The sequence below is a fragment of the Papaver somniferum genome, chromosome 2, assembly GCF_003573695.1.
Source record: "Papaver somniferum cultivar HN1 chromosome 2, ASM357369v1, whole genome shotgun sequence".
Taxonomy (NCBI): Eukaryota; Viridiplantae; Streptophyta; class Magnoliopsida; order Ranunculales; family Papaveraceae; genus Papaver; species Papaver somniferum.
The window spans coordinates 26,538,106-26,558,098 of record NC_039359.1 but is presented as its reverse complement, the minus strand read 5'-3'; the positions used below and the strand labels follow the sequence as shown (position 1 = coordinate 26,558,098).

The 19,993-nt window shown below is 37.9% G+C and overlaps 1 protein-coding gene and 2 long non-coding RNA genes across 3 annotated transcripts; all 3 read right to left on the bottom strand.

Moving 5' to 3' along the window:
- Positions 1 to 463: 463 nt before the first annotated feature.
- Positions 464 to 1,288, bottom strand: LOC113353065. Its single transcript, XR_003361056.1, has 4 exons — positions 1,253 to 1,288; positions 1,052 to 1,153; positions 823 to 875; positions 464 to 699 (listed from the first exon to the last, which is right to left on the bottom strand). It is a non-coding gene; the product is annotated as an uncharacterized LOC113353065 (long non-coding RNA).
- A 701-nt stretch (positions 1,289 to 1,989) lies between these two features.
- On the bottom strand, positions 1,990 to 3,086 carry LOC113350769 (110 kDa U5 small nuclear ribonucleoprotein component CLO-like). Its single transcript, XM_026594891.1, has 5 exons — positions 3,064 to 3,086; positions 2,928 to 2,988; positions 2,624 to 2,822; positions 2,382 to 2,492; positions 1,990 to 2,055 (listed from the first exon to the last, which is right to left on the bottom strand). The coding sequence occupies exons 2-5, from the start codon at positions 2,930 to 2,932 to the stop codon at positions 1,990 to 1,992; spliced, it is 381 nt and encodes a 126-aa protein (XP_026450676.1). The 5' UTR covers positions 2,933 to 2,988; positions 3,064 to 3,086.
- A 191-nt stretch (positions 3,087 to 3,277) lies between these two features.
- Positions 3,278 to 4,106, bottom strand: LOC113353064. The gene is made up of 3 exons (XR_003361055.1): positions 3,858 to 4,106; positions 3,453 to 3,542; positions 3,278 to 3,342 (listed from the first exon to the last, which is right to left on the bottom strand). It is a non-coding gene; the product is annotated as an uncharacterized LOC113353064 (long non-coding RNA).
- Positions 4,107 to 19,993: the final 15,887 nt, after the last annotated feature.

The following is a 19,993-nucleotide window of genomic DNA, read 5'->3' as shown; positions in this document are numbered from 1 at the left end:
CACTAGGTACAGATGAATTTGGCTAAAGCGAAAGCTTACCAACACACATTTCGAGAAATAGATAGGCGAGATAAACTCGGCTCTAAATAGAAAATGTGTATAATGAAAGTCTATATATCATAACGAATTTTGTCTCAAGAGTAGGAGATAGAGTAAATGGACTTTTGAGTGACAGATAAGTTCAAGTCTCCACATACCTTTTAGTCGATGAAGATCCACCAGTTCCTTGAGTAGTCCTTCGTCTTGTATGATGATTGCCATGGAGTCTTGAGCTCAAATACACTTTCTATCCTAGTCCGAGACCTTTAGCTATGTAGGCTAGAAATCAAGACTTATAGGTTTGATCACTAACATTGACAAACATGCTTGAGATAGCAACACATGCGAGTTCGACCGAGCAATGCTCTAACAGGAGTTAGACCCTTTTGATAATATAAACTGACAAAAGCCATCGATGAAATGAAACAACTAAGTGAAATTGCACATTTAATCGATCAATTGACACGACAAGAACAACATTCTTGGTTTAGTTTCATGAATCTTAGTCGATTAGTTTGTCTATTTATCAAAAATCAAAATAATTCTTACAGGGGTTAAAAACAAATTCATCAAAAAAGAATAGTAGGAGTGGATAACAAACCATTAGCTCCATGCCAGATGTCATGCCCATCTTCTCTGCTTTCACATTTAGCTTGCACACTTGAAAAAATTGTCACATGTAAACACATAGACAACAAAAAATGGATTTCAAAGTATTAAATGATCAGACGCAAAATCTATAGTAAAAAATTTAGAATCGGGAGTATAAATATTTCTTTTTACCTCATCTTATTCCGTTTAAACCCAGAAAACTGGGAAAGGTTGCTCTTGAATGCCTGGAAATATTGGATGAAAATTCAACATTATATATATTTGATGTATTTCAAACCTATAATCGAACAAATCTCAAACGCAAAACAAAAGAAGTAGCAAACTAGATAAGAACCTATATGCATGCCCAAAGTCGTGTTAAAAGATATTTATGATGGATAATAATAGTAGTCGTTGGTACCTAAAAATCAAAACATGCAATCATTTTTTATATGAAAGTGCATACAGTTCTGCACAAACTGATGTGGGGTCGTAGTTATAGCCCTAACTGCTGCTATAGTAACTGAAAAGAGGAAAAAAAAAGTATCCAGTTAGCACACTAAGGAGCACATCTCACAATAAAGAATACTGACCTTAAGAAATTAGATATAAGCTGGCGTACCAGTCTGAGGAACATCAGCCATAACATGACGACGTCCATAAGACAACACCGTATAGATGGCAGATACACAACCTATTGGGGTCTGTATCTGAAAAAGTACAAGTAGTGCATAAATGGTTAAAGAAAGGATTTTATAAAGAAACGTTTCAAAATGATCGATAGGATTTCAACATTAACTTATATTCTGGATTTTGTTTTTCTTTGGAAAGTTCACAAAATGTTTCGACGAAACATTCCACCGAAGAGGACTCCACCACCGTCTCTCAGAATGAAACAACAATATGTGCTACCTGCACACCACTAACGAGACGATTCAAGAACGCAATCACAAGAAAATCAGAGACCAATTATATACAAGTAAAATAAAAAGACAAAGAAAATCAAGGACAGAGATGAGCATTATCTCTTCAGTGTAGGAATGACACTTGCACATTCTTGTTGGTATCATGGACCTGGTGTCTGTTGGAAATTGTACCCATCGATCCCTTTTATCACAGTTGATAGGATATGAGTTATACAAGTGATAATACCAGAAGTACCCAGTAGTTCCCAGATAATCTCGATATACTCAACAATACTCCTTCAAAAACGTTCAGATCAGTTAAGCGAACTTAGTATCTCATGAACAGGTTCAAACACCAATTAACTTGAGCACATAAAGAGAAAGTTATGCACAATCATCATATAAGAAGTCAGATACCATTAACATTAACTCGAAAAGTGTTCTTAACAAAGATTTATCTTTCATGTAGTTGTGGTCTCTTTTCCTCCGCAAAAGAATCTACTGCAAAGTGAAGTATTATCTGCATAGATCATTATAAGTTTAGACTGACATGTACACCTGACAATAACAAGGTAATTAACTATGTAGTATCATGTAGAAAATCAAATAGGAAATTGAGTTAAGCAAAGTACTGGAACAAATAACAAACATGTTAGTGGGAAGTAGTGTTCTTTATGTTGGTGCTGGTAACACCATGCAACTACAGTCAATGTCTTGGACAAACAGCCTCAGAATTGGAATGGTCTTTATGAGATGTCAAATGAATGGCTTAATCTCGACTGAACTTTTTGAAGCTCAACTAGTGCAGTTGATTTATATCATGAGAAGTAGAGTTTTATAACCGACCTTTATGATATAAGCTGGCGTACCAGGTTGAGGAACATTAGTCGTAACATGACCACGTCGATGAGAAAACACTGTATATATGGAAGATACACAACCTATTGGGGTCTGTATCTGAAAAAGTACAACAAGTAGCGCAAAAATGGTTAAAGAAAGGATTATATAAAGAAACGGTTCAAAATGATCGATCGGATTTCAACAATTTTGTTTTTCTTTGGGAAGTTCATAAAATAACTAACAGTTACCTCAACATAGTATACAGGTTCCATAAGACGTGGAATATCCATGAGGAAAGCTGAATATGTAACCCGTCGAGCAGTTGGACTAATCTGACCAGTACCTCGATGTATGGGTTCAGGAGCAATCTTAGCATCAACAATCTTGAACTTCATATTTCTGATAGGTTCGTCACAGAGAGGTCCCTCACGTGCTCCCCATTGGAACCTGTAGATAAAATCATCCAGATTAATATAATGAGAAATGAAAAAGGTTAGTCCTGAAGGAAACTTGGTGAAATTTATTTTATCCTTGAACTATGGAATTATTTACAGCATTCAACAAGTTTTATCAGCTCCACCGGAAGGCAATCATCTAAGAGCATGTTGGGTCCCTACAGAAATAATATTAATAAAAGTCAGAATATCTGAAAATAGCATAAATTTTGGATATAGATAGTAAACCTTACGGTCATATCCTCTTCATCATCTGGTGAATAATCTTCTCCCGGCACAATCTGTCCAGTCTGAATCTCACCACTGTAAACTTTACAGAGAACATCAACGAGATTGCAATCTGATTTAGAGTAGAGTTTGTTCACATTAACCATTAGAGGTCCAGATGGATCACAACTCTCCATTGAGTGAAAACCGATGAATCTCGAGGTTCACTATATATATGCTCTACTTTCCTTGCTGCAGCTTCTTTGGCAGAAGGGATGTGTTGAACTAGCATATCAGTAAAACCCCTGGCAGATCCAAAAACTGAGTTACAAAACAGTCTCAGCAAAGGCTTAACATACAAGATGACTCCCAAAAACTGAGTTACAAACCAGTCTCAGCAAAGGGCTTAACATACAAGATGACTCGATGTAGCAGCATATGCTTCTTCACTATCCTCGTTTCCCTCAACTCACCCATTATCATTACGAATCCAATCCTGTCCTGCCTGCAGATTTAGTAAAAGCCATTACATAGTTAACAACAAAAAAAAACACCTTTCCATAGTTTCAAATCTTAAACAAAGAACAATACCCACATAAAACATAAAATCAAAGTAAATACAGATTGTTCTCATTCAAGAAACCATAGAGATATCAAATAGGACCAAAGCTGAAATCAAATAAAACCCATGCTTTATGACTCCATCAAATACATCAAACAAAAGGAAAATTTGCAAAATCTTTACAGAATCAAGCAATAACAGCAAAATAAAATCAAGTAATGATAACCAAAAAAAAGTAAAAAAAAATTGGGTTTATACCTGGTGAAGTCTTCTTCTTGTACTTTCAGCTATATCGAATATGAGATGAGGGTTTTCTTCAATTTCGGGAGAATAACCAACTGTATCTAGGGTTACAAAAATTAGGGGATGTTAAAGGATTATGGTTCTAATTCTGAGATGGGTTTTGATTCAAAGATGCAGTTATGATTAGTTTTTGAAATCGATGGTGAGAGGTGTTTGCATATGAACAAGTAAACTAAAATTTGATGAGAGTTTGCTTTTGGTTTTAGGAACAAATAACTTAAATCTAGGGTTACAAAAGAGGGGTTTTCTTTTAGATCATATACATGGATTTTAATTTGGAGAAGAGGTTGGGATTAGTCTTTGATAGTGATAGCAAAGGTTGGATCTGTAGGATTTTCAGAGCTGGGTCGAAAAGGAAGAGAAGAAGCAGAACGAGTTTGTGGTGATACTCATTTCTAGTACTTCAGAGACAAATAAAAATAATAATATTAATTATAAAACTCTTCGAAAATAACGGAATTTAGCTTAACCGCAGGATTGCAACCTATATCAACGGTGTATGAATTATACGCAATTACTAAAAGTTAAATTATAAATAAAGCAACGGAATTCCTATTGTGCAACGTATATTTTTGTTGCTCCATATGCAAAAATTATATTCGTTGTTAATCGAAAAACCCCGGCGTTGCAAAAACCAGGATACGGTGTAGTGACTGTCTCAACACATCCTTCCTATCAGTGTTGAGACGTGCAAATTCCTCAACACGTTTTCCTATTAGTGTTGAGACGTTCAAATTCCTCAACACTCAATACTGTGTTGCCAGGAATACTGCCTAAACACATCCATCCTCTTAATGTTGAGACGTGCAAATTCCTCAACACTCACTATTGTGTTGCCAGGAATACTGCCTAAACACATCCTTCCTCTTAGTGTTGAGACGTGCAAATTCCTCAACACTCATTGCCGTGTTGCCAGGCATACTACCTCAACACATCCTTCCTCTTAGTGTTGAGACGTGCAAATTTCTCAACACTCACTACTGTGTTGCCAGGCATACTGGCCTCTTAGTGTTGAGACGTGCAAATTCCTCAACACTCATTATTGTGTTGTCAGGCATACTGCCTCAACACGTTTTCCTCTTAGTGTTGAGACGTTCAAATTCCTCAACACTCACTACTGTGTTTCCAGGCATACTGCCTCAACACATCCTTCCTCTTAGTGTTCAGACGTGCAAATTCCTCAACACGATTTCCTCTTAATGTTGAGACGTGCAAATTCCTCAACACTCACTACTGTGTTGCAGGCATACTGCCTCAACACATCATTTCTCTTAGTGTTGAGGCGTGAAAATTCCTCAACACTCACTATTGTCTTGTCAGGCATACTGCCTCAATACGATTTCCTCTTAGTGTTGAGACGTGCAAATTCCTCAACACCCACTATTGTGTTACCAGGCACACTGCCTAAACACATCCTTCCTCTTAGTGTTAAGCTGTGCAAATTCCCCAATACTCACTATTGTGTTTTCATGCATACTGCCTCAATACGATTTCCTCTTAGTGTTGAGACGTGCAAATTCCTCAACGCTCACTACTGTGTTGCCAGGCATACTGCTTCAACACATCCTTCCTCTTAGTGTTGAGACGTTCAAATTCCTCAACACTCACTACTGTGTTTCCAGGCATACTTCCTCAACACATCCTCCCTCTTAGTGTTGAGACGTGCAAATTCCTCAACACTCACTATTGTGTTGTCAGGCATACTGCATCAACACGATTTCCTTTTAGTGTTGAGACGTGCAAATTCCTCAACGCTCACTACTTTGTTGCCAGGCATACTGCTTCAACACATCCTTCCTCTTAGTGTTGAGACGTTCAAATTCCTCAACACTTATTACTGTGTTGCCAGGCATACTGCCTCAACACATCCTTCCTCTTAGTGTTGAGACGTGCAAATTCCTCAGCACTTACTAGTGTATTGGCAGGTGTAGATGGGGAAAAACGAGTTGCTGGTTTTTAAGGAATTGAGGAGACGACCGTGCGGAGGAAACTTCTTGAACCGAGTGAACTGTCTAACCTCACACAGATGCACTGCAAGAGGGAATGCTTTGAATTCGAGAGATCAATCTCTAAGACTCCGGCCTAAACCAAGACAATGGCCGATCCAGAGTCAATTCGGTCACAAGAGAGGATGGGTCGATCTGTAGGAGGGAAGTTGAGAAATGTGTGATATTAATGGTGATCGAAACTATAGGTGTGTTGTGTATTCTGCATGAAAAAATAAGATAAGTTCTGATTGATTGAATTTGCTCTATTGAGAGTAACTGTTCAGACGATGAGTTTTTGTTCCCTGAAAAATTGTTTGTTCGATGAAAGAGTGTCTTGTCGACGAAAAAATGTCTTGTTTTTCAATCATGATTCAGAAACTTATTTATATTGCTAGAATTGTAAACACCTTGATCCCATGAAGTGTGACAGTTGCTGGAGTCAAAGAGTGGGGAAGTGGAAATCGTGTTAAAACCAGTTGCTCATTATGCGGAGACTTGGTTGATTTTCCATCCACTACTTTGCTAACTCCTCCAACTGATTGCACGACTTGCTCACATTCTCATCGTGTGTATGAACACACGTGTCGTAGACATCTAGAGAAAAACCCTAGTTAATATCCCCCCATGTAACACGATTGATGTCTCGTGGTTTTAATTAGTCAGTTGCTGACTTGATGAGACGATGAGTCTTTGTATTGCTGAGTTGAAAAAATGTTCTGGGACTCATGAATTGAACGTGTCTGTTGAGACAGAGGTATAATTATCGAATAAATGTTGAGAGTTGAGGTCAACAAATATTGTTCACTTGATGAATTGTTGAATATTGATAGTTGAACCAATATTCCTTAGTCTGAGCAAATATTGCTCATTTGAGCGAATGTTGCTCGTCTGATGAATTATTGGTAACAGGACCAAATAAAATATTAATTTAAAATACTGGCAACTGAACCGAGTATTAAAATGTTGATCACGGGATCAATGTAAAATTATTAGTGTTTGAATCTGCTCAGAATTATGTTTTGCAGAGCTTTGGATTCGAAACCCTAATTTTGATCAATTTCTGATCAATTGATGATTTATTGAAAATCAACCACGGAGTGAAGGAGGGACCGACTACATGGGATGATGGATCGACCATGTAGCGCCCAAATGCTCGAGTGAGCTAATACCAAAGTCTCTTGAAGACCAGTTGGTGAAAAGATAATTAAATGCTGGTTTAATCATTCATTAAAATAATGTTCGTCTGAACCTTAGGTGATAAAACCTAATAAATTGTAAAGAGATGAAGGACCGATCAAGGGGTCATGAAACCGGCCCTGGTTGGTCACGGGACCGACTGACGATCGTTTTATGAAATTCCAAATTGTTTGGAAGAGTTTGAACCTAATGTGAACAAATTAGGTCAAATGATGAAAAAGTGTGGGACCGGCCTCTTGCAAGCCAAAGAACCAACCTTGGTCGGTCAAGTTAATATGCTCATGACACCAAAGTGATCGTGCCTCAGTCCTGAGAATTTTGATGTTTTCTGGCGTGCATTTGAGCATTCATTTGAGAAAATATGAAGAAATCAAGGTTTTTGCTCAAACTGAGGAAACTTCATATGATGAAGGAAATAATAATAATAAAATAAGGAATCATGAAGTGTAGGACCGGTTATGGCCAAGGCATGGCCGTCCGACCAATAAGCCCGGTCATATGGCATTTTTTCCTATTTTTATATTATTTTCATGATTTTAGGGAAATATCATGAAATTAAGGGATTTCATGGGATGAAGGAAATAATAATAATAAAATAATAATGAACGAAAGGTGTGGGACCGGCCATAACTAGGGAATGACCGGTCGGCTAGTGATCTCGGTCCCGCGACACCTTTCCTAGTTTTTATTATTTCCTTGATACGGAGGAAACACCATGAAACTGAGGATTTTCCTTAAAATGAAGGATATTTGTTCAAATGAAGGGATTTTCATGAGATGAAGGAAAAATAATAAAATATGATAAAATAAATAATTAGGCGTAGGACTGGCCACAGCATGACTGGCCGGACGGTGGGCCCAGTCCCCTAGTGCCTTAGCTTAATATTTTTTTATTATTATTTTTCTTCATATTTTGGGTAGGTTCATCGTTCCTTCATATTTTTGAATGCTCGTTCGTGCATTCAGGTGCTCGTTAGTGCATTATTGCTGAATATACTTGCACCATTTTGGTCGGGGCTTACTCGATAGCGGCTCAGATGCCCGTACGTTGAATATTTATCACTAACCCATGGAATTCTGCTGGGAACAACCATGAATTGAAGTAATGAAATATTATGAAGAACGTAGAATATTTTCTAAGGATTCAGTTAACGAATCTAATGATTTAGAAATAATTAATAGATGACTCTATACTAGCACCATCGTCTAGGAGCATTAATTATTCAAGAATTGAGCGATATGAGCTTGTTGAAGCGTCATATTTCTTTTATATAGTCAGGGAAAACATTGTTACATCCTGAAGATGTTATTGCTCTATACTAGTAGGCAAGCTGTCTAGGAGCCGTCCAATCGTTAAGATTCTATATGCATGTCTTTTATATAGTCAGGGAAAACATTGTTACATCCTGAAGACGTTATGCTCTATACTAGCAGGCGAGCTGTCTAGGAGCCGTCCAATAGTTCGATTCTATATAAAAGTGATTACTGAAATTGCTCAGTATTCATGAGATATGTCGTTGCCTCAGTTGAGAGACTGCATATTCATCTATGAGAGACAATAAACTCAGTGAGAGACTCTTGCGGCATGAGTTTTTATGCTTCAACGAGAGACATGAGCCTCAATACTCATCTGATTGCTGGATCAGAAATATGTACAATTATGGTTTTACGATTTTAGCCTTTGTCGAAAATCCACCATCTACATTAAGTCCCTTTCTTAGTGTAGGACAGTCATGTTCCTCAGTCAGCACTGGATGGTGACTTTTTTAGTTACAGACTAAATAAGTAATTAAACTTAGTCGTAAGATAGAATGTTACCGGATTTTCGATTGTATGAGCGAACCATGGCTTGAACGAAGATCCCAGTAGCATGACAGAGCATCGTCTAACAAACGTAAATTGGTGTAGCACCGTTCTTTTTTTTATTTCTTTTACAGAAGTTGATAACTTGTTCATGAGTTGTTCATGTTAAAATTATATATACATATGCATGTATAGACGTGAGTTTTGTAAAAACCCTTGTTTTAGGAACAAACGTTCGTTCGATCGTTAGTTTAAGAAACTAGCAATAATCGCTAATGTAGGAGAGATTTTTTTAAAAAATATGTGACATTTTAATAAACTCTCGTTTCGTAGGTGGATGCTTGTACGAGAGAAAAAGTTTTTTTTTGAATAGACGTGCGTCTGTTAGTAAAAATATTTGTCTATGAGCTTTCATGAAAAATTTATTTTCGATATGTAAGCTTTCAAAAATTTTTGAAAATATACTCTCGAGGGAGCAAAAATATATATACATATATGTTTTTCAAATTTACGTGAGTTTCACGTTAAAACGTATTTTTTTGTAAAATCAACGTTTTGATTAACGTTGAAAGTAGACAATTATACATGGTGAAATAATTTTTGTATGTGAGTTTTCACAATTGTAGAATGGATGTCTGTCCAATTTTTGAAAAACCGGTGGATGTTAAAATTCACGTGGGTTGTTCATGGTTTTATGAAAATCAAGTCATGATTTTGAATAATGAATCTTGCTCGTCTTTGCAGGGTTGAAGGAATGAGCAAGTTTTCGAATTCTGACGTTATAATCACTACAGCTAGTGAAATTGTAAATAGGTAAGAGTTGGATTGTTACCATTTTTTTACGCGTTTTTTATTTGTATATCCATGACTCCATGTCTTTCGCCTCAGATATTGGTGACTTCTGGTTACAACCACTCTTCTGGCTCTTCTAGGGAACGCTCTATGAAGTCAAAGATGAAGACTTCTGCAGATGCTCATGCCGAGGTGAATCAACCTTTCAGAGACACTGGAAGGCTGACACATTGTATGTCTCTCGATCATCTGGGAGTCGTCCGTGCTAAGATATATGCTTTATTGGTATTAGCATATGCGGAGGGAAAGCAGGGACGTCATGAAATATCACAGAAGAAAAGAGCTGAAGATGAAAAGCTCATATCTCATCAGCAGAAGCACCGTCGACTTCACCAAGTGAGATTATCGGCTGAATATGAAGTTCGGCTTCACGTTGATGGTGTAGCTCCTGATTCAGATTTTGATGAATGAAGAATTTCGTCATAATTCGTCATCAGAAAATTCAGAAGTTAGGTCTTCTAGCAAAAATATTGTAGAATCTTCGTCCGATGTTGGGATTTCGCTATCTACCCATGTTTCTTCATCCTCAAAAAATTTCCAAGTTTAGAAAAGAAGCGTTTCGGCTTTTGAGCACGTTTAATGGCCGAAATTGACGAAACAGTAAACTTCCAGGAGACTTTCAGAAAATTTTCAGCTGGCATGTAGTCCAATGTTTCAACCACATCTCTTTCCTCGTTTATCCAATGGTTGTGAATTTTGGATATGTTGTAGAGGACATCCATACGAAGAATATGATATATGACTCATCCCTAGATTCTTCACCAGTTTCTCCCAGCTAGCTGCTTTGTGCGGGACAGTGTAAAATCATCTCAGACGAGCTTGTTGTAAAATACTCTTGTTGTGTCTTTAGACCATTCGCTTATATATTGAACGGTTGGTGAAGGATTTTAATGACATTGATGCACTTGAGATCAGGACCCGTGATTGATACATGAGCATGGTGCTTGCAGTGCCATCTTGTTTCTGTCAGTCGTAGAAACATCACTTTTGAAACCTTGGTCACGGGACCTTAACTGAGGTTGCTCTCAAGAGGGGATGATGTAATGACCATGGTTGTGTGTCTTGGTTGTAGCATTCGTTTTATGATGAATGATTAGCGTAGGTGAACTTGGTGCCAGTCACGGTTCTTGGACTGTGAACTGATCGTCATGATCAGTGGACCGTCAGTCCCCAGTATTTTGTTAAATCTCTCCCTTTCTTTTTCCCTTCTTCTGGCAAGACCTAGATAGAGGACCCAGGTACAAAAAACTTGATGTAAACTCCTAGGTGGTCGAAGTAGGAGGTACCTTGATGAAGGACTTAGCGAAAAGACCTGGTGGACATCGATCGACTGTAGAGGTTATGAATCCCGTCTACGAATTTCTGCTTGCATGTTGTATGCTCTGGAGGCTATAGGAACCTCATACGTCGTCGGAGTTCGGTGGTTGATCCCAACTTTTGAAGCTAAGAGACCGAGTTATCATATGAGAAAAAAATCACCAATTTGGAGTTGTCTAGGTCATCCAAGGAAGCATGCACATTTGTAACTTGTAATCCCGTGCAAGTTTTCAGATTCCATGAACTTGAGTGTGGAGGCCATATCTTTCAGCTTGTATGTACGATTGATGGGAGCTTTTGGTATGTTGTAGAAGAGACATAGACGAACATCTTTAGTTGAGGAAGTATTGTCCCATTCCTCACTCATTGGTACGTTTTTGTAAACCCATGGGCTGAAGTATGTTGTATCTCATTTGTAGAGGTGATGAGAACATTTTGTAGAAGACTTGGGATTGTGCCCGCTTGTGCAAGCTTCGGAAAGACTTTCATGTGAACACATTTCATGTTTACACACCTTGATATGAATCATTAGTGTTTGGAGAAGTCCGATCCATCGAGTAACACTTCAGAGAACGGGTAGTTGATGAAGCTGGTCATGAGGATGTTTCCCCTGAGACCGTCGTTGATGCTGGATCACGATAGAATTTTCTCCAGAAATGCTTGTTGATGCCGATACTATGGTCGGAGTTTCTCCAGAGACCGAAAAGGCTAGATCCATGATTATCGACATAGTCTTTACTCCTTCATCTAGTGAGCCTTTACATTCACGAACTAATTGATGAGTTGAGCGTCCTTAAGATAAGGCTGTAGGGTTTAACAAAAATTCTACCAAACCTTTACTGTGAAGTGCCTTGTCAGGGAATCGATGTTGTTGCGGTAGATAACAGCGGCAGTTTCCATTATGGATGTGATCGGTGAAGAGAGGAAATTCTTCAGTCGTGCAGGCGCTTGTGATGTAGAGAGACCCGTCGATGAAGTTTGATGGAATCACATCAGGTTGCAATAACTTGTTATGTGGATAACATTTATTGAAATAAATTGATTTCTCCAATAAGATCAAGTCCTCGGTGTATGTTGAAGGAGTATGTGCCATCCATGGATGAATGATGTTGCATCTGCTTCAGAAGTCTTATCATGGGATAAATTCAGTTACACTTTGATCGTGCTGGTGTTGAATCAGTGTGTCATCGTCGAGATATTTGTGCTGAAGCTAGAGGCGCCATTATAGAAGGTGTACTCTTTGATTGGGAGTACAATTTGAAGGCTTCTTAGATGCTTGAGCGTTGAAGCGTCATGTCCCTTAAGATCTTAGGTTTGATCATCTCGGCCTTGAGTATCTTCTGTTGATTCATCACTCCTTTCGTTGCAGTAGTGGGATTCAATACTTGTGCAGACATCAGAGCTTTCTGATTTTGTGGCACACATGAACACTCCTACAAGGCTACGTCCAAAGTGTTTTTTGCCAGGCTTGGAAATCATCTCAGTAATGAATGTCTCAGTGTTCGATTCGGAGAAATGTCAGATTCAACCACTTGGTAAAATACTAATGCGGCGAAGCTACCATTCGTCTTGCAATAACAGAGTTTATAGCATATTAAGTCCCCATGCTAGGATAACATGTGAGGAAATAAATTACATAGACATGGGAGGAATGAGACTTGCCTGAGTGCGAAATCTCTTGATGAATGTCTATGCATCTTTGCAGGTTCTTGCTTCAACCTCGTCAAAGTTCCAAATTCCTCCAAGTGCTCTGATGACGGAATACCCGCCAAATCTTTTGGATCAGAACTTTCTTCATTGGAGAGATGTGCAACCAAAGATGCTTTGTCAGTAGCCATCTTTTCAGCATGAATCCACGCTCGTCTGAAGAACATGTCATATCCTGGATCTTCCTGATTATGTGAAACTTGGTTTCTGCCTAGGTTGAACTTATGTTGATATAACCATAAGTATTTCCGAGCGTTCCTTCAAGTTATCTGATTGAGATAGATCACAAGTAGCTTCTTGTAAAGTAATGCTTGCGTCTCCGAGGGTTTTCAGTGAAATGATGTTGATAGTGGTGTCAGCATCGATCAGCATTCTTCCGAATTCATTTCCTCTGATATGGTCTGTGGTAAGTAGTCCTCAATCGTGCATCTCCGTGTCTGTGGATGAAGGTTCAAGGAATATTTCCAGGATAGATGTCTGACACAATGTAATTCGGTGTTGTGAACATGTCTTTCCTTTGTGCCTTAGACATCTAGAGCAATTTCACAGATATGCTCGATCAACGATTGAACTACTTCTTTGACTGGTTGTTCAGAGTGTAAAGGTTCTGACTGGAGGGGATTCTTGTGTACTCCTTCAGTCCCCAGTTGAAGCTAGGGATCAGCCTTCTCTTTGAATATGTGCTTCAAAATATTGCAGTTACTTGTTGGATGATCGATGAACCTATGAAGGAGACAGTACATGAGATTCTCCATTTCTTCTTCAGTTGGCTCTCTCATAATGAACGACAATTTGATTGCACCATCTTGAACCCAGACTTCCAGTAACTCGATCACTCCTTCATGAGAAGAGAGAAGTTTGAGTATGTCAGACAATTTCCCGTTCGTTGATGCCGGGTCGAGGTTTGTGCATTTCAGGATTGGTTATCTTTTCATTGTGTCTTCAGAGGAGCCTGGGATGTTGGAGAAGCGTTCTGATGCTGTGTCTCGGTTTTCCTTTCAGCAACAACGCTTGTTGAAGGCTGGAGATTGTACTGATTATTGACTAGGCTGTAGGATCAGAATCTCGCACAAAAGAATATGCTTGCAAAATTATTAACAACACATCGCGAAGACATCGCAGGATGATTTCAGAAACGACATAACAGATGACATCAACTTAAACATGAGAAAAGTGTGATGATCTTGCGAAAATAAGAAATGTTGCGAATGTTACATTTGTAAGCTTGCGAAAATACCGCAAGCCAGATCCGAAGTTAGGGAAAATGTTAGCTGTACATTAGCTGTCATCCACTATATAAACACCTATATAAAGAGAAAGGAAAGAGAGAGAAAGGGAGAGATAATCAGAAAGATAGACACACTTTAGGAGAGGATACATTCTGTAGAGAGAGAAAGTAGAATTGGTTGTATTATTATTATCTCCTTCTTCTTCCTCCTTCAAGAACCTAGAGCTTCGAATACTCATTAATGGAGTCTCCATGTAATCAAGATGTAATTACAAATAATCATAGTAAAACCTAACCTCGTGGATGTAGATCAAATTGATCGAACCACGTAAACCTTGTGTCTCTTTACAATTATAGCATTCTTATCATCATTTTTATGTTTAGATCTACAAATTATTACAAGGGGTGTGTTGTAGGATTTCCTGCAACTACATTTTTGGCGCTAGAAACAGGGAGGAGTAAAGGGTTTATCCCTCCTGTAGCTTGTTGGTTCAAGAAGTTTCCATGAAGATTAGCTACTGTTCATATTTTTCTAGATCTACAAAGTTTAAGTTCAAAAATGGAAATTTTATGGAAGAAATCAAACTTTCAGGGAGTAAACATCATCAACAATTCAAAGACATGAAAAGAGTGAGAGAAAAAATTAGTTGTTGTGGTGAAATTTAAGGAAAAAATGGAAGTTTCAGTGGAAGATTTTCATGTTCAGGAGAAAGCAACAGGCATTTTGTGAAGAAACAAAGGAAAGACGAAGATAATGATAAGAGTCAGAAGTTCTGATCTCTGTCACAAACAGAAATTCGCACAGATGGTTCAAGGCTGAGCAAACAACAAATAGGTCACGGGTTCGAATTCGCAGAGAAGCATATTTTTCATTTTCTTCTCATTTGCATGGGAGAATAAAAGAATAAGGAAAAAAGTTATGCGTAAATTTCACAGAGAGGTCCTTGCACAATTGGTCCAGAGAGCAGTATGTGCGTTCGTGGTCGCAAGTTCGAATTCGCCTGCGAACATAGTTTTATTCTTTTTTACAGAGAGCGAAAAAATGAATAATTTCGCAATATTGTTTCATTATTTCGCAAACAAGAGGCAGCACAATTGGTCATGTGCGAAGTTTATGAGCTCATTGTCGCGTGTTCGATTCCCACCTCACGCGTGCCTTTTTCGCATATTTATATTTAAGATATTAAGGGTGAAGATGAGGATAAAGGTTTACAGTTGTTTAGTTATTTCACACAGCAGAGTTGTCACAGATGGTTCAGTGTGATAATTCGCAAGGAGAATGTCATGGGATCAATTCTTGCCACTTGCATATTTGTTTTTGATTATTTCGCATGAGAAAGTTCGCACACTTGGTTCGCACAGAAAAGAGTTGATGATTATTTCGCACAGAAGAGAGTTGATGATAATTTCGCAGAGATATTTCGCAAAGAAGAAGCTTGCACAGTTGGTCAGGAGGCATGAATGCAAGCAGCAGGTCGCGGGATCAATTCTTGTTTCTCACATGTTTATTTTTGTTATACGAAATTTATACAGAATTGCCTCTCACACAGTTGGAATTTGATTACATCGCAAGACCTTTGATTATTTCGCAAGAGAGGCTTAGCACAGTTGATGTGGTGCGAGAAAATCCAAGAAGCAGGTCAAGGGTTCAAGTCTCACTTCTCGCACTTCTTTTTGCTGCGCGAAATTCATACATTTCAAGGCATTTATTCACTTCTTTGACAACAACAACGACTCACATGAAAGATAAGTACCACTTCCTTGAATGTTTTACTTTATACTAAGAACGAATAAAAAGATTTTAGATTTGATTTACAAAAAGCGATTCAATCGCACGATAACAAAAATTTCAAGATTTCAAAAATTACAAAAATTACTAAGATTTCAAGATTTCAAAATTACAAAAAAAAAAAGAAAAAAAAACCGAAAAAATTCAATTTATATATATTTCTAGAAGATTTCTTTTACAGAAAATAAAAGATTTTTGATTTGATTTACAAAAGGCGGTATAATCGCAGAATTACAGAAATTTCAGAATTACAAAGATTCCACAATTACAAAAGAAACCGAGAAAAATCTCGGACAGATCAATTTATATATTTCTCTTGAATATTTGCTTTGTTTCAAATGAGAATGATATCTAACATGGAGAGTAGTAGGAGGCAAAATAAGACCTTCCATCAACAGGCTAGTAAGACCTTCCATCAACAGGCTGCATAAGACCTCATTAGGATCATTTCCATGAAAGATGTTTATCGGATGAGACGAAACAAGTTATACAAAGGAAATCAAAATAAAGAAAAACGATTTGAACTTGCAATTAAATGAAATTTTTTGACAAAAGAAATGTATTACAAAGATTTCACAACTACAAAGATTTCATAATTACAATGTATTAGAATTTCTCTTGAATATTTATTTTGCTTCAAATGATATAATATTATGAGAATGAAAGAATGAGTGAAAGAGATGACAGAAATGAAAGAATGAATGAAAGAGATGACAGAAATGAAAAGATGAATGAGAGAATAAAGAAACGCGAACATTTCGCAGAATCAAAGAGACGCGAACATTTCGCAGAAACGCGAATAAAATTTCGCAGATAGAGGCGAACTTTTATGGCGTACACCCTAGTTCGCGAATAAAATTTCGCAAGAGGCAAATGTAAGACCTAAAGTACGTCATAGAAGGGGGTACCTGTTGCATGACTCAGCGAAAAGGTTACACCGCCCCTGGAACCTGAGTCATGGAGATTTGGAGTCAATAAAGCCCATCCAGGAGAGGTACCTTGGATTTTCAACCTAAGCTTTTGCTTTAGGTTGGACGAATAGGGGTATCTTCTAAGGAGTGAAGAATATGATCAAGGCGTCGAGGTACACGGTTGAGTCAAGAGTGCCAGGGGCGTCTGGAGCGTACCTTGCCATTCTTGACAAGTATTGGCTGCTGCACTCGGCCCGAAGAAAACACCACTTAGGGTGCAGTCTCGTAACCATAAGCCCTATAGGTAAAAGGGACAAGAGGCTGAGAAAACAACTGGTTGTTGTAAAGACCGGATGGGAGGAGCTAACCTTATATTGTAGAAGTACGCCTCCTTGAAGGGGCAACCAGGGGGGAGATAAGGGCGGCACCCTCCATTAGGGAGCTTATAAGTGTCTTAAGACGCAAATGTCATGAGGCTTTTTACTCGCAAGGGTATTAAGACTTGTCATATTTGTGCGACAATCCTGAAGAGGAAATAATACTAGAGAAAAAGATAAGATGAGATCAATGGGTCATTACATGAAAGTGTGAAGACGTCCTGCGATTTCGTCGCAAGACGACAATGTCATGGGGCTTTATTTTCGCAAGAATATTTAGGCCTGTCATATTGTCGCAACAATCCTGAAGAGGTAATAATACAAAAGAAAAAGTTAAGGCAAGATCAATGGGTTTTTTCATGAAAGTGCAAAGACGTCCTGCGATTTTGTCGCAATGACAAGAGGTGGCAAAATAAGATCTTTAACTAGGAAGGCAAAATAAGACCACATAAGAAAATGAGTAAGCAAGTAAGTTTGCGAGAATTATTATATGTAAGCAAACAAGCTTGCGAATATGTACATGGAAATGAAACTGAGGCAGTGAAAATGCCGCAGACTTGATATTATGATCATATTGTTATGAGATACTAATAGTGCAGGAAAGAGGGAAGATGAAAAACAAGTAAAAACTTGTGAAGAACAATAAATATATGAAGAAGAATGCATACACTAAATAAAATGGCAGAAAAATGAAGAATGGAAGCAATTTAGAGCTACATCAATTTTAGACGGCAAAATGAGCTAAGTAACACAAACATTAACTATACATTGCAATAGATAAGCATTCTCATCATACAAGCATCATACTCGCATCATAAAAGCATTGCATAAGCATTTCATGGCATAAACATCGCATACACATTTCATAACATAATCATCAAATAAGCATTATATTCGCATTAGTACTTTACAAAACTGTACGGAATAATATTGCAGAATTTCGCAATAATATCGCAGAACTTAGCAGAATTATTCAGGATTATTCAGAATTTCATAGGATTATTCAAGAATTTCGCAAGATTATTCAGAACTTCACAGAATGATTCAGAATTTCGCAGAATGATTCAAAATTTCGTAGAATGTGTCAGAATTTCGCAGAATATGATTCTTCCGAATGATGTGATTATCTCGCTCAATTATTTCGCACAATTATAAGCAACTTGAAGAGATTATACTATTGCATGAGCACAAAACATGATACAGAGGCAAAGATAAGAATAAGGAAACAATTCACACATTCAACATTTTCTCAAGGATACTACCCTCATAGATAAAGAACAGAGGCAACTATGGATTACCAAGAAAACATTTTATGTTCTTTATCTCCTCGGCAAGAATCATTCCCAAAGCGGACGTTCGCTAATGAACAATAAGAATCCTCACCAAAAATGGAGTAATAATTTCGCACGAATAGAGGCAATACTTATTATTCAAGGACAAATACTTCTTATTTTCTTCGCAGAGTTCTTCTTATATTTCGAGGATTAAGTACTTTTTATACTTCATCAAGGATACTTCATACTTCGCATACTTCAAGGGTTGATACTTCTTATTTACTTCGCAACGTTCCATAACTTCACAAAAGAATAGAGTCAAGTACGTACTTTTCAAGTCCGATATTTTTTCGCTCGTTCCTCCAACAACTACAACAAGGTGGATTTTTTCTTAAAGATCGCTTTTCAAGCAATATTCAAGAAAAAAGAGGCAAGATGTAGGATCAGAATCTCGCACAGAAGAATATGCTTGCGAAATTATTAACAACACATCGTGAAGACATCGCAGGATGATTTCAGAAACGACATAACATATGACATCAACTTAAACATGAGAAAAGTGTGATGATCTTGCGAAAATAAGGAATGTTGCGAATGTTACATTTGTAAGCTTGCGAAAATACCGCAATCCAGATCCGAAATTAGGGGAAATGTTAGTTGTATATTAGCTGTCATCCACTATGTAAACACCTATATAAAGAGAAAGGCAAGAGAGAGAAAGGGGAGAGATAATCAGAAAGATAGACACACTTTAGGAGAGGATACATTCTGTAGAGAGAGAAAGTAGAATTGGTTGTGTTATTATTATCTCCTTCTTCTTCCTCCTTCAAGAACCTAGAGCTCCAAATACTCATTAATGGAGTCTCCATGTAATCAAGATGTAATTACAAATAATCATAGTAAAACCTAACCCCCGTGGATGTAGATCAAATTGATCGAACCACGTAAACCTTGTGTCTCTTTACAATTTTAGCATTCTTATCATCATTTTTATGTTTAGATCTACAAATTATTACAAGGGGTGTGTTGTAGGATTTCCTGCAACTACATAGGCGTCGGCTGCTTCGAGGTTCCTCGACCTTGCAGACTTTGCTCTTTCCAGTAAAACAGGTGCAATAGTCGCTGATCGTTTGGATGCTTCATGAGGCTCTGAGAAAGTTTGGAACCCAAGATTTTCCAGCAAGGCTCTATAGACCGGGATCATTTCGTTGATGCACAAGTCCATCAGTTGTTGTTTTGTGACATTCGGGTCATGACAATCCAAAGCTTGCACTCTGAACCTCTTCACATAATTGTTAGGATGTTCATTGTTCTTCTGAGACATTTTTCCTAAATCAGAGAGAGTGATCTGCTCTGAGACGAAGAAGTATTTTCTGTAGAAAGCATTAACCATGTTCACCCAGTGATTCCTGGTGCAATGTTGTTGTACCATGTGTATGCTCTTCCTGGTGCAATGTTGTTGTACCATGTGTATGCTCTTCCTGTCAGACACTTTGAGAATTCCTTCAAATGGACGACATGGTTGTGCTCATGTTCACCCAGTGATTCCAGAAACTGAGAAACATGTTCTCGAGCATTGCCCATTCCATCATAAAGAGTGAACGTTGGAGAGGTATAACCTTTTGGCAGAGGAATCCTTTGTGTAGCA

What these genes read in the sequence shown, in the direction of transcription:
- LOC113350769 (XM_026594891.1), bottom strand. An exon ending in AACCTGTATACTATGTTGAG is followed by an intron (nt 2,493 to 2,623) that starts GTAACTGTTAGT and finishes GTACTTTTTCAG; the next exon opens with ATACAGACCCCAATAGGTTG. An exon ending in CGCCAGCTTATATCATAAAG is followed by an intron (nt 2,056 to 2,381) that starts GTCGGTTATAAA and finishes TGATCTATGCAG; the next exon opens with ATAATACTTCACTTTGCAGT.